General features: G+C 49.8%; 1 protein-coding gene across 1 annotated transcript; it reads right to left on the reverse strand.

Moving 5' to 3' along the window:
- Window positions 1–517: 517 nt before the first annotated feature.
- POU3F2 (POU class 3 homeobox 2) lies at window positions 518–8,445 on the reverse strand. The gene has a single exon (XM_032408196.1). The coding sequence runs from the start codon at window positions 8,212–8,214 to the stop codon at window positions 6,883–6,885; it is 1,332 nt and encodes a 443-aa protein (XP_032264087.1). The 5' UTR covers window positions 8,215–8,445; the 3' UTR covers window positions 518–6,882.
- Window positions 8,446–14,427: the final 5,982 nt, after the last annotated feature.

Here is a 14,427-nt window from a genome sequence, read left to right on the forward strand (position 1 = left end):
GAAGCCAAGTCCTGGGCCCAACTTGGCAGACTCAAGCGGAAAAGCCGCGCAGGCAGAAAGCTCGGAGATTCACTCGCCCCTGGACCCTCGACCCTCAGTCACCTCTGCGCCCCAGCGCGTCTCTGCCCCGGCCGCACGCACCCCCAGAGAGGCCCGCCGACTCGCTGCGACTGTAACCAACTTTCCCAGGGGCGGCAGCTGTACCCAAGGCTTCTGCCCTCCTCCCCCAGCCGCCACCTCTATCCTCAGCCTCGGGTGGGTGAACCCACCAATCGTTGACTGCCCCCCCCCCAGGGTGTCCCTGGAGAGTGAGAGTGATGGACTAGCCCGCGACGTCGGGGCTGGCGACCCTCCCCGTAAAGATTAGGACGTCGGAGCCGCTGGAGCCGCAGAGTCCCCGGGTTCCTAGCAGACACTGTGGGGCTGTTCAGTGTCCCGGAGCGAGGGCCGGGGTTGGAGACAGGGACAGCCCCGCTCCACGGGCCCCTCTCCTCCCTCCGCCGACAAGCTGGGCAGTGTGGGCCTTCTTTTCAGCGGCCTGGCCTTCCCCGAGGCGGGGGTTCACGGCGGGGCTGGGGAGCCTCCTCTGCGTCCGAGCGCCCAGTAGCAGCCTGCCCGGCAGCACCCTCGCCAGCCTTGGCCAGGCGCTGTAACAACTTTGAAGGAATATTTTGTTAAGGGAGCAAACAAAAAGTTATTGATGTCAAATCATTGTCTCCAGAATCGTGTGCTGTGGAACGTAAAAATTCTTCGGACGGAATAGAGATTTCTGAGCAGGAAGAGGGAAAGAACTCCCAACCCTTTCCACGAGCATTTGCCTGAACCTTAAAGCCCAGTGATTTACAACGGCTAATTTGTGTTACAAACCCCCGCAAGAAACTTTTTCTTTCTTTCCACTCTCCTGCCAAACTCTGGCCATATTTTTGTGTGTGTGGCTCCCCCCCCCTTTAAACAACAAACCCAGAGGAAACACTGGTGGGAGGAAAAATAGATGCCCCAAATCAAAAAGGATGCAGATTCTAATGTACTCCACAGCGAGGTTTCGTACTGCTGTCGTTCTGCACACCGAGAGTTAATCGTATACAATTTATAACAATCAAAATCCCCTCCATATTGCTCAGATGGGGTCCTAGTGCTCCCCTGTCTTTCTAAAATCAGTGACAAGTGAGTCTTTGTGGGGCATTTATTTCCTTCTTTTGCTAGATGACAGCTCCCCATTCTGAGAGCAGAGAGCTGTTTGCCGCCAGCTACATACAGCCCACTCCAGAGCCCAGGCTCTTCACGGACGAATCGCATATGGAAGTTTTTGCCCCCCTCCCCCCAAAATCCCAGACAAAGAGCTATAAAAACTCAGAAAGACGTGAAAGGAATAAACTTTAAGATATAGATGCACTTTTACTGGTGTATTAAATAACATTTCAGACATTTTTTTTTTAAAGAAATACATCTTCATGTTATCAACAACCAGAATTCTAACAATAAGAGGCCAGGGTTGTTTTGATGGGATATGATATTGTTTCTAAAACCTCTAACAGCTAAGCCAAGCAGAGTTGTTATTAAGGTAAAGGGATAGTACTACGTGGTAAAGTTAATTAACTTTTTTTCCTTAAAAAATAAAGGAGGAAACAAATTTCCTAGCTTCCCACAGAACATACGAACAATGTGAAAATATTCTGATTGTTTATCTCCATAACCAAGCGAAGCCTTTAAGAAAACTAAAAAGCCATTTTCTGGCCCTCCTGTACCCACCTCTAGATAAGGAAGCATTGAAATAACTCTGGCCCAAGTTCTACCAAGGTGGGCAAGTTTATTCCTTGATTTTCCAGCTAAGTGGCACGCCCCTGCCACTTTTGCATTATTTCCTGTACTGAATCAAGTGGTGAGAATAGGTACCAGGAGCCCTGGTCCTCTCCTACCACCATCTGCCCCCTGTTAAGATATTATGCGTCACTGAAAAAAGTAAACTTTCCTGAATAGGGATAATGTTGGTATAAAATTTAGCTGAACATCCCATTTAGTCCTATTGTCAAGATTCATTGCTAGTACCTCCAAGATGCATTTTTCATTTTAAATAGACACTGTCCCTTTTACCTCACTGAAATATACAAGCAGATCCAAAGAAACACTTTTACCTTTGACCCTCCCTTCACCATCCGTCTTTCTTTTTCGGTTAAAAGCTCCGTTCTTTATCTCATTCTTTAACTTGTCTGGGGATTCAATAGAATCTAGAACACAGTTCTATAAAGTGATTGAAAAATCAACAAAGACAAATCACAGAAGCCAGTGACAAAATGATAATTTCTCTCACCCAGCAACCCAGCATTACCCAAGCTGCTTCCACAGGAAGGCAAGTGAAAGGCCAAAGAAGGCAGCATAGGGACCTACATGCACAGGTACCAAAGCTCTCACATGCCATTTCCCCCATTGTTGCTGTTGCATCTCTTTATTAGTTGCTCTTGGAGAAATAAGAAGGTAAGAGAGATGAGTGCCTTTATTAGAGCCATTTCATCTGAAAATCTTGCCAACCAGTGTGTGGCTTCCACTGGTAGGAGCAGAGGTGAAGAAGAGTGCTTTTGTGGCTGCCATCTCAAATATACAGGACGTAACTTCATGGGAACCGAGAATGTCTACAAGTGCCAAGCATAATATTATCTGTGGCCATTCCCTCTCGCTGACCTTCACGTAACTCTCCCACAGGATCGTTTCTCCCCCATCTTATACCATAAATTTTAAAAAGTGACATAGTTTGAGGAAACAACAGGAGCTTTTGCAGGATGGCCGCATTCTGCATTATTGTCTTTGGGGGAAAGAAAGGGTTTGTTATTGTGGCTGGCCAACATCTTAGGGATGACTTCCCCACAAATTTCTCCCAGGGGCAGTGATGGAGTTTTTCACTTTAGCGTGTCATACATTCCCCAAACCGGCATTGAAACTGCCTGAGTAGCTTTAGAATCTGAACGGCAAGCATGGGTCAAAACCATGGCATGTCCGTTTAACACGTGATGGTTTCCAGTCAGTAGCCCCTGTGGCTAAGAACAAAAACCGCCTTCTCAAGGTCCACTAAAATGCCCTGCAGAGGGCAGATGCTGCTTGTTTTCTGCCTACAATGGAGGAGGATATTGACCCAGAACTCAAATCTATATCCAGCTTAAACATTTTACCCATCAGCATGTCTGCGGTCACAAAACACTTCTTCTTTCTGTCACTTCTTGTTCAGACTATTGATAAGATCATTTGGCTGAATCTGTTTGGGACCTGTGTAATATTGACTAGGAGTTAGAAAAGATGATCAGATGTAATAAGCCCAGAAACCGCCTTTCAAAATGGACATTTATACTTAAACCAGTGTTCCAAGGAGGACTTTAAATACATCAGCAAACTTGTAAACTAATTCAACACTGCTTGGATGTTGCACTAACCTTACACTGATTTTGGTAAGTATAATGTTCCCTCTAAGAATATCTGAAACAGTCTGTGATTAGCATCACAGCCTTGAGTGTCTTCCATACATTCTTTCCTTTTTTTTTCTTGCCCTGTGTGAGAGCCTGTTTGCTTGCCTGAAGAGAAACAGACACTATTGTATAAACCATTGCAAAATCCATTTTTTTCCCTGTAAACCTAACAGGAATAATACATGGGACCTACCAATAATCACTTGGTAAACACACATCTTGCATATTGTCAGAGTTACTCTTGGTTGAAAGATATTTGTTAATTATTAAAAAGAATAACACCCTTAACTAAGCTTTGTTTTTTAGATCCCAAATTATGTGAGGACATGTGGGTAAAGATTAAAGTCCACCTAGTTCCACTGATGCTCTTCAAAAAAAAAAAAAAAAAAAAAAAAAAAAAACAATCAGTTAAGGTAAAAGTAACCGAGAAAGAAGATATAGGGATATCTGCATTTATTTAAAGGCGACAAACATCTCTTTGTCAGACCATGAAATGGCAAACAAATGGAAGCTCAAACCCAATGACCATTTCAGTTTAATGCTATAGGTGTAGTGACTGAAAGGTCTGGAACTGATAGTTTTTTGCAAAGAAAAGTGAATTAGAATCAGAACAGTAGTCTCTCTTAAAAAAAAAAAAAAAGCTCTGAGAGTTATAAACATGAAACCTGGCAGTATGCGCATAAAATTTATTCCAAAACTTTATGAAGTATAAAGGAAGGGAAGTATTTTACACACAACTCAACTCAGTCAGTATAAGGTCTAGGGTTTTCTCCCCCCTTAAAACTTGGCACTATCTTTAAAAATAAAATAAAGATATTTCAATAATTAGAACAAACTATGAAGGTATTGTGCATTTCTGTTTTATGTAGATAATAAAATATTACTTTAACATAAATATATAAGGATCTCTGCGTTTTTATTTTCCCCACAAGCACAACCAAATGTACCAAAACAAAATATTCTTAAAGAGACTGAACAAAAAAATTACATCCCATATAGATTTTGCTCATCTACTCATTTAAAGCTACAGAAAAACAGTTTCCAGAACCTTTTTGCTTTAAAAGAAATAAATATACATTGAGGCAGGCCACTTAAAAATGATATGAAAATATTTCCCTGGGTAGCATTAAAAAAAAGAAAAATAGACAAAGAAACATTTAAACTATTTCTGCATTTCAAAAGACAGATATTAAACATATATACATAGTGGTAAGGTTCAGTGGTAACTTTCATCTTAGTAAACCTATGAGAGTTAGAGGACCTATAGACACGTCCCCTGAACTCCAGCATCTGACCTTACCCACTTGGTAATAAGAATCTGAAAATTCATTTCCTCCCTTTACCATTGGCTATTTGCCCTGCTCTGGATTGCTTCACTAAAGGCCAGTCCCCACACCTCAGGAACAAGCAGCGTGATGCACCCCGAAGCAGCAGCTCCGTGCCCATCTCCTTGTGACATTCGTTGGGGGAAATGAAATACAGGCAAATAAATATGCCCATTATAAGTCATCATTTATCTTGCAAAAACATTGAAAATGAAACAATCACAGGTGTTTGAAAAGACAATATAAAGTATATTTCCTAAAACCTTAACTACTGAGTGCAATGCTAATCTGATGCTGAACCATAATTTTATGGTACTGAGAATTTAATTTTTTAAATAAAAATTTGTCTAATACTTAACCAGAAAAAAAGCCCCAAACTTTTAAGATTAATAAAAAGTGTTTTCCCTTTGAGCGCCCTTTGTGCTGATTATTTTTAAATATTTTAACTGATCACAGTTTAATGGTATTTATTTTCAATACAGTTAGAAGTTTTTTCACCTACACTTCCCAGTAGAGTCTTTTGTTATGGGAGTTAACCATTTTCCATCAAGATAAGGTAAAAACGCACTTAAAACTATTAACAAAGGGAGAAAAGGAAGGATAGAAAATAGCATTTTTTCCCAGTTCATTTGGCTTCCTTAGTGAAAGAGGGGGAAAAAGCTGTCCAGGTCAAACTGGTATTTTCCGTAATAAATTATAAGAGAAGAGGGTGTGGGACCTTAAATATGATTTGATAAACAAATGAGCTAGTGAAGACAAAACCAGTCTAGAGTGGAGATATGCTCTGTATGCATGTGGGTATTTGCGTGGTAAGAAACAGTCTATGCATACACCATTAAGTTCCCAGATTATTTTCTTTATGTTAAAAAAAAAAAAAAGCTATTAGAGGAACAAAGTTTAACTGCTGCTGTCAGCACAAATAATTCCTCATAATCAAGTTATTAATACTGAAGGCAGAGAACTATACAGGGGTTTCTGAAGATATATATTTCCCTAGTTCTCTTCAAAGTGCCACTTTCTGTTGGACAACTCTGGAAATATATTTAACCTCCACATTTCCTCTGAGCTCTTTCACAATGGGCCCGCCTGATAAAATGAAGCAATCAGTCACTCACTATCGATTTTTCTTTTTCTCCCCTCCACAACCTCCCCCAGAAACACTGCCTGAAAATGAAGTTTACTTTGTGGCTGGTAACAAAAACCAATGCTTGACTCATTTTTGTATTCCAAACCGGATTCTTGCCTTGGATAAAGCGGGTAGACCATGCACGTTTCCTGAAAGCAGAGAATGATTTATTTTGTACGAAGCCAATCATTTTTGCTTTGGTAAAAGAAGCAAATAGATGTTACACCAATGTTGGGGTGGGGGGGGGACCGAAGGTAACCAAAGTTCACAAACAGTAAGAAGAACAAGGGGCAACATGAGAACGTTGGAAATGGAGAGTAGCCAAGAGCTGGCTTCAACTCTCTCTGCTGAATAAAACAAAACAAAACAAAACCCGGCAATTTCAAAATTAACGGTGGGAGAAAGAAAAATACGTTCATGAATTTGTTCATGTAAACTTCAATTTTCTTGCAGTGCAAATTTATGTGGTGAAATTTTGACTACATTAAAGAACATGTGTATTTTTCCCTCTTTCCTGATGAGGATCCACATTAAACCAACACAGCGGCATGTGCCAACTCCGAGCATCAGGAAGCTGTTTTGTGTTTATCACGGTTTGGTGGATGTTTTTTTTTTCTTTTTGGTAATTTATTTAGTTTTGCCAGGTATTTAACTCAGTGCTTGCCATCTCTCTTTCTTTCTTTCTCTCTCTATTACACACTCTCTCCTCACTCTCTCTATGAGACACTCCACTCCATTGCCTGGGTACTAGCCTGTAAAGGTCAAAACACATCATTACACCTGCTACCGTTTAAAGGATAGTCCAGTGCCTTAGTTGCTTTCCTTATTATTATTATTTTTTCTTTTTAAGGGAGGGGGAAATAATAATTAAAATAAAAGAACAATCAGAAGTTAGAGAGGGAACAAGGGGGCCGGGAAAGGGCCGTGGACCGTAGAGGAGGGGGAGCCCCCGCGCTCTGCCCCTCCCCCCCGCTCGAGTTCACTGGACAGGCGTCTGCACCCCGTGGTGTGGTGGCGTGTCCCTACTCCCCCCGTACACATCCTCGGCGCCCGGCAGAGTCCCTCCGGGAGGGGTCATCCTTTTCTCTTTCTGTCTCCTGTTACAAAACCAAACTCTCACCACCTCCTTCTCCAGCTGTAAGCTGTCCGCGAGGGAGGTGATCTCCTGGGCCGAGGGCTTGGGGCATTTGAGGAAATGGCTCTCCAGAGCCCCCTTGACGCTCACCTCGATGGAGGTCCGCTTTTTCCTCTTGCGCCCCTGCGCTGCGATCTTGTCTATGCTCGTGGGGCTGCCCGAGGACGAGTCCGCCTCCTCCAACCACTTGTTCAACAAAGGCTTCAGCTTGCACATGTTCTTGAAGCTCAGCTGCAGGGCCTCAAACCTGCAGATGGTGGTCTGCGAGAACACGTTGCCGTACAGGGTGCCCAGCGCCAGCCCCACGTCCGCTTGGGTAAATCCCAGTTTGATCCGGCGCTGCTTGAACTGCTTGGCGAACTGCTCCAGGTCATCCGAGGTCGGCGTGTCCTCGTCCGAGTGCGGGTCGTGGTGCGCGCCGGGGTGGCCCGGCGGGCCCTGCGGGGGCGGCGGCGGCGGCGGCTGCTGGTGCGGGTGCGAGTGCGGGTGAGGGTGGTGGTCGGCGTGGTGCGGCTCGTCGTGCGCGTCCCGCAGGCCGTGGTGGTGCAGCCCCGCCGGCTGCCCGCCGGCGCCCAGCATGCCGTTCACCGTGAAGCTGGGCTGCGAGTAGAGCAAGCCACCGTTGGACGCTCCCATGGAGGGCGGGAGGTGCGCTGCAGCCGCGGCGCTCCGCCATGCCCCGGGCCCCGGGTGGTGGTTGGCGGCGTGGTGCACCAGATGCGGCGGCCGCGGCTGTTGCTGCTGCTGTTGTTGTTGCTGCTGCTGCTGTTGCTGCTGCTGTTGCTGCTGCTGGTGCTGCTGCTGCAGGGCGCCTGGCCCGTGCAGCTCGTCGCCGCGGCCGCCCTGCTGTACCACCACCGAAGGCTTGATGTCCGGCTGGCCCAGGGGGCTGGTGGACCACGGGGAGCCGTCGCCGCCGCCCCCGCCGCCGCCCCCGCCCCCGCCGCCGCCGCCACCGCCCCCGCCGCCGCCGCCGTGGGACAGCGCGGTGATCCACTGGTGAGCGTGGCTGAGCGGGTGCCCGTTGCTCTGCAGCGCGCCGTAGTCGCCCTGCACCAGGCTCTGAGCCTCGCGGTAGCCCCCCGCGCCCTGCTGCATGCCGCCCGGCGGCTCGGCGTGCACGATGGAGGCGCTGGAGGTGAGCAGGCTGTAGTGGTTAGACGCTGCGGTCGCCATGACTCTCGGAGCCGGACTGAGCGCTCCGGTTAAAGGAGCCGCGCATTTGACAGTTACTTTTTCGCCTCGGGCTCCTCTGCTCGCTCGCTCTCTTTCTCTTTCCTCTCTCTCTCCCCGAGCGGGCAGCTCCGACGCCCGCTCCGACGCCTTCTGTTGCTGCTCCTGCTATTACTGCTGCTGCCGCCGCCGCCTCCCGCCCGCCCTCGCTCTCTTTCTCCTCCTCTCCCTCCTTCTTGCTCTCGCTCACTCTCTGACTAGCTCCGCGCTCCCCCCTCTCCCTGCTCTCTCCAGCTCTCTCCAGCTCTCTTGGCAGCGCCAGCTCGCAGCGGCACGCGCCTGGGCCCCGCCCCCTCCGCCCCCTCCCATTGGCTCCGCGCCCTTTGATTTACGTGGATACCGCTAGCAACCTCCCAGGCCGGCGCCACTGATTGGCGTAGAGGTGCCCCCTCCTCCTCCCCCCCCCGGGCGCTGAGTCCTCTCAGCCCTCCTCCAGTCCCCCCTCTCCACCCAATTCAGATTCTCTTAGTTCTCACCACCCTAGCTCCCCAACCCCGGGGCTCCTCCGCCCCTCTTGGATGGGCCCCGCCCCCCATCTGTCTCCCTAGCAGACAAGCTGTGCGTCGGGGGGGGGGATGGGGGTGGCGGGGTGTGTGTGGCGTGGCGGGGGTGTTGGTGGTGGGGCGGCCTCAGCCCTCTTTCGACCACAGCCACTTGGAAGACTTGGGTGTGTGTGGGGGGTGGAGGGGTGTGTGTGTCGGTCTACCTTCTCTACCTATTGGGGCTGGGGTGGGGGGTGAAGGAGAGAGAAAAAGAAAGGCTGAGTCGCACGGAGCCTGGGGTAGTCCCATTTTTACTCACCTTGGGACACACACACACACACACACACACACACACCAGCTTTCTTAAACCTAGAGCCAGAAGCCAGACTTGTCCCCCTGTTGAAGTCTCCTTTCCCCCCACGGTTAGAATTTCAGTGTCCACGTGCTCCAAGGCGTGCGGACACTTTTGCCCCAAATAAAGGTCCTCTTCTTCCCCTCCAACCCGCCGCTAGCGCAGGCTCTCTTCCCTTTAGGTTCCAGGCCCAGTTGTCTCCCAGCCCCTGAGCGAGGACCCCATGAGAGGCTGGCTCAGCCCACGCTCGTCCGCTAGTGAGAAACTCCTGTAAAGGCGCGGAACTGCCTGCTCTGACAGCGCAGCGGCCTGGACTGAAAACAAAACAAAACTCACAAAGTCTCTGTCAGATTCACACACTGGGGCGCGCGCACAGTTTTTGGTTTAGAAAAGCAGGAGCCTGGGCGGGCGGACCTTTGCTTTGTGCAAGGCTACAGGAGTGCAGGCGAGAGGTGTTCAGCCTCTGGGTGCGGTGGAGGCACCGAGGGCCGCTCGGGGAAGCCGAGACGCTGGGCTGCGTGCGCGCTTCCCTGAGCGGCTGGCGTTTTTCGATGCAACTTTTCCGTTAGCTGCTTCGAAAGGGAGGAAGGGTGTGTGAAGGAAAATGGGCTGATGCTAGGGGATTCATCCTAATTAGTAACTTCTACGGGCGCCAGCGGGTGGGGCTGGTCTAACTCAGCTCTTGGGCGCTTGCAAGCGAAGCTCCCCGCTTAGCCTTCAGCCATGAACTCCAGAGCAAGACTGCGGACCCGTACGCTGGCGGCGCCGCTCTACCGAGCGCGAGCGCGTCGCGCGGTCAGTTCCCTAGCCGCCCCGAGCAGGTGTCTGCGAGCCGGGTAGGAGAGACCCAGGCGCGGACCCAGGCTGGCGCAGCGGGACCACCACGAAGGGCCAAGTGAAGGGCGCGGATGCTGCGAAGAGAATCAAAAGTTGTTGCCGGGAAGAGGAAAAAAGACCCCAGGGAAAGTGAATCGCGTCCCCACCTCTCACCCTTGGCCCTGCGCGTTGTAGCGCTGGCGCTGCCGGTGGTCTTGTGTTTGTGAAGGAAGCCAAAACAGCGCTCAAGGGGAGCACTTTGGGGCCTCCGAGCATCTTAATCTAGACAGCAAAGTGGAGCGGGCCAGAGAATTCATCACGACTAACGAGGAACGAGCTCTTCGGGGAGTGGCTGAGTTGTTTATAAATCACCACGTTGAGCACCCGCCCGGGCAAGGCGCTTTGGCTGAGGATTTCCACGTGCCCTGTGTTTATGAGTGTGTGTGTGTGGGAGAGAGAGAAATGGTTAGGGGAGGGGCGAGCCCACAGGCCGCCAACCGGACGGACCTGCATCCCCCCACGCGCGCACCCGCGCGGCGAGGCGAGGACACACACGGAGTGGCGCTCGGTTCCAGCGCAAGCGCGGAGCCACTCCGGCCGCGCGCTTGGGGGCTGCTAGGAATCTCGTAACTTTGCCCGGCTAGGGAAAAATGAAAAAGTCCTAGCCTCGGAGCGCGCAGACTCGGCGGCTGGCGCCTGAGGCTCCTCGACTGGGAGCGGAGGGGCTGGGCGGCGGGCAGGACCGCCTCCTCGCGACGGCGGCCCGGAGTTCCCCGCTCTGGGCGCGCGGCTCTCCTGGGGCTTTGGGAGCGCTCGGGCAGCTTGCCAGCCGCGTCCCGTCCAGGCCTGCCGCTCCCCTCTGCCCCACCCCACCCCCGCCCCTCTGCTCGGAGAACTCAGAGATCCCCAGATGGAAGAATCCAGCAGCCGCCGGGAAGAGCCGTGTCAGGATACTCAGCAGCTCACCCCCCTCCCCTTTCCCCCTTCCAGGGCAGGTGTCTGCTTTTCTCTGGATTTGATTTCACATTTCTCAAGGGACAAGGCCCTTTGCAGCCCTTGGGGTGATACATTCGAGGGAAGAGAAGGGTTTCCAGACGCATCTCTGAGAGAACCTAGGCGGCTGGGCTCCGAGTCAGTTTAAAAGTATCCCACCTTCCTCTTCTTCTGCCCCCTCCCCTCCAACCCCGGGCGAAGGGCGCTGGGTCGGGGTGCGGGGGGGGGTGCGGGCAAGAATATGCTGCACGTGTACGTCAAAACTTCCTGTCTGCAACGGGACTTCACTGGCGATTACCACTCTGAGATCCATCCCACGTTGAGGTTCCGGGTCTCTATTCCACCCCACCCGCCCCACCTCATTTCGCTGGCAGGCGTTGGCTCCAAAACGTTCCCAACAGGGTAACCCTGGTAGTTCTATCGGATTAATACACCCAATAAATCCCCGGGAGTACACAAAGCAGTGCCCAACCCCCGGGCCTCAGCCTCCGCACCCCACCCCCAACCTCGGAGCCGGGCCAATCGCGGGGCGGGCAGGGCTGGGCGCGCACTAGGGCTCTGTGTACCACCTCCCCCCGCGCTTCCCCCGCCTCCCTGCTTGTCGCCGGAGGCCCGGTTGGCGCGAACGCTGGGTCCTGAGTAGCCTCAGCTTCCTGTCTGCCCCCCGGCGCGACTCCTCCCTGGGGCTCTGGGAAGCCAGACTCTCGGGGGTTTTAGCTCCAGATGGGGGCTTCTCCATCTTCCTTCCCCCCCCCTCCCACCGTCTCGGGTTCCTTTCTTTGAGGCTGACCCCGCCAGGGTAGAGTCTGCAGGTCTGCCGGCCTTTCTCCAACCCGCATAAAAGCACGTTGAAGGTGTCTCGGGGAGACACCTCCAGGTTTTGATTCAGCTCATTCCCTTTCACTGTTCAAAGCAGCTGTTCAAATACAGAGGCTGCTTACGTTGACGTGGAGAGGATTTCAAACAACCCTAAAATGCTTTGAACTGACAAGGTGTCTTGATATCTCCCTCACTCCAGTACAGCTCCCTGAGATCACTCGCTAGGACAATGGCTGAGCAGGCTGTTCAGGCGGGCCTCGCTGCCTGGGGGCGGCTGCAGGGTCCCCTGGGCCCTTTCCGCGAGAACACGCTTAAGGCGCCCTAAGAAGAGATGATGGCAACGGCGCTAGCCCATGCCCTTCCCCTAGGTCCCAGGAAAGCCTGCGCCCTTTTGGCATCCTGACCTGGACGGGTTTGAAGAAGTGGTGCGAACTCCCTCCTGTCCGGGTGCATTGCATAGAGAGGAAACAACTCAACGTATCCGAACTAAACCGAGGAGACCCACATTTTATCTCCACATTGTCACACTCCTCTAAAGAGCGAGCAGGGCTTGGCACCTTAACCCATGGCCTCCAAAGTCTTCACCCGAATAACAGTAATGGTATCAATCCATGCATCTAACATGAACATAATTTATTAACTCATTCATCTACTAAACACACTCACACTATATGTTAATTATCATTTATTTATTTCTATGTACCAGGACTTGGCAGAAAAACCACCATAATCATTCCCATACATTGTGCTGAAAGGACACAGTTATTAAAATAGAGATGAGATGGTATTCATTTGATAGATCTTAATGTATCTCTTATTTATGTAGTCCCATGATAATAGAAATCAGGAAACAAAGGGAAATTTCTTAGGAGGTGGCAACTGGCTTAAACTTGGGTAAAATTGTCTACTGGTGTTTCCTTTATAGTGTATCCACCTTGGAGGAGGATTGTTTTAATCCCTTCTTTTCCCACTCCTCCTCCTCCCCCCTCCTTCTTCTCTACCTCTTCCCCTCCCCCCTTCCTCCTCCCGTGTCCCGGTCATTCATTCCTGCCCTTTCTACTCTCCTGCTAGCCCCCAGATGATGTTTTATTTGGTGGATAGCTCCCCCACATTTGAATGGAACTTCTTTGCTAAGGGCCTACAGGATGTCAAAACTGAGGCTCCCACTTTAGAGCTGCAACTCCAAACAGCCAATCCACACAAAGAGGCAGCTGGCTGCTTTAATGAAAACCTCCTGAAAGCTTCAAGAACGGCAGTCTTGGGGATGCATTTATAAGGAGCATGGAAAATGCATTTTCAAGTTGCTAGTTCTTATGAAAGACACAAACATTTAACTTCTTAAAAAACAACAGAAATTAATATCTTTAATTATGTAGCATCACACTGTCTCCTCAAAGTAAAAAAAATCTCATACAGATTTATACAAATTACTGTCTATACATGTATTGTGGATCTATCTCTATGTCATGAATGTGGATCTATCTCCATGTCATAAATGGTCTTGAAGAAGGAAAAGTTTTCTGAAAGTTGAAACTTCCATTCTTCATATGCTTGGCAACTGTCCATGCCTCACATTCAGATGATTCTATTTTATCTTCACTACTGTGTAAACCAGTGAGATGTAATGTTCTAAGTTCAGTATTTGAAATGAAATTATTTGAATTCATGGATATTAATCTCTTCCCCCTTTACTTCCAGTTCTGAATCTTGTCATTAAAAATGATCCCCCCTTTGTAGTCCGCAAGTGAATATTTTATAGACAGGCACGGTTTGAAGACTTCTAAAACCACATCACCCAGGCAGTCTAGCTGTTTCAGGGATTACTTTGAGTAATTTATCAAAGGAAGCCTGCTAAATTTTGAGTGGTGAATATGAGGCCTTACAGGGGAGAAAGCATAAAGGACACATTCCATCAGTGTGCAAGATAAATTCTATTTGGAGTTAATACAGCTTGTTTATATTGAAATAGCAGGAACAGAACAGGAGGCAATTGGTGGCTCCTAGTTCCCTTCCTGAAATTTTGTTTTTAAAGGGCTAACTAATGACTACCTAGCAATGGAGCCCGAGGGTGCCCACCCCCCCCCCCCCCGCCTTAAAGCAGGTGGATGGCTCCTACCAGGACGGAATGACAACTCTTTGATAAAGGGATTTCAACACAAACCTCCTTAGCTCTAAGTATTTGAAAATGAAGCTCTTGCCGCAGTCAGTTCCCTTTCTTATGCTCTGGAGTAATTTGAGAAGCGGAAGGCAAGGGGCGAGAGCACCCGCACACACCTGCGCAGAGGCGTAGGGGAAGGGCGTCCTCAGCTATTTCACTGGTGCGGTGTCCAAGCGCCAGAGCTGGGTTTCGATCTCTGGGAGAAACAAGGCGGCATTTGGTTGAGGTTGGGCTTCGGTTTTTTTTTTTTTTATTCTGGCTGCACAGATTAGGAATGCAAATCCCTTCTAAAGTGTACGAATGCACTTGACAATTGTGTTGTTAGTGCCCGGAGGACCTCATCCAGCAGGGGAGGGATGATGCACCGGCGCGAAGTTTTTCTTAAGGGCAGTTAACCACAGCGGTAATAGCTGTGGGCCAGAACTTTCTCGTACGTTTCTGAGTTTTAAACCTGTCATTTTAGGCACCTCTGGACTTAACAAAGTTAGGGATGACTATTTTTTTTAAAGGCAGTTTTCCAGAATGTGGGTCCCGGT

Source organism: Phoca vitulina, unplaced genomic scaffold (assembly GCF_004348235.1).
Source record: "Phoca vitulina isolate PV1807 unplaced genomic scaffold, GSC_HSeal_1.0 scaffold9, whole genome shotgun sequence".
Classification (NCBI taxonomy): Eukaryota; Metazoa; Chordata; class Mammalia; order Carnivora; family Phocidae; genus Phoca; species Phoca vitulina.

What these genes read in the sequence shown, in the direction of transcription:
- POU3F2 (XM_032408196.1), bottom strand. Translation starts at nt 8,214, where the DNA reads ATGGCGACCGCAGCGTCTAACCACTACAGCCTGCTCACCTCCAGCGCC.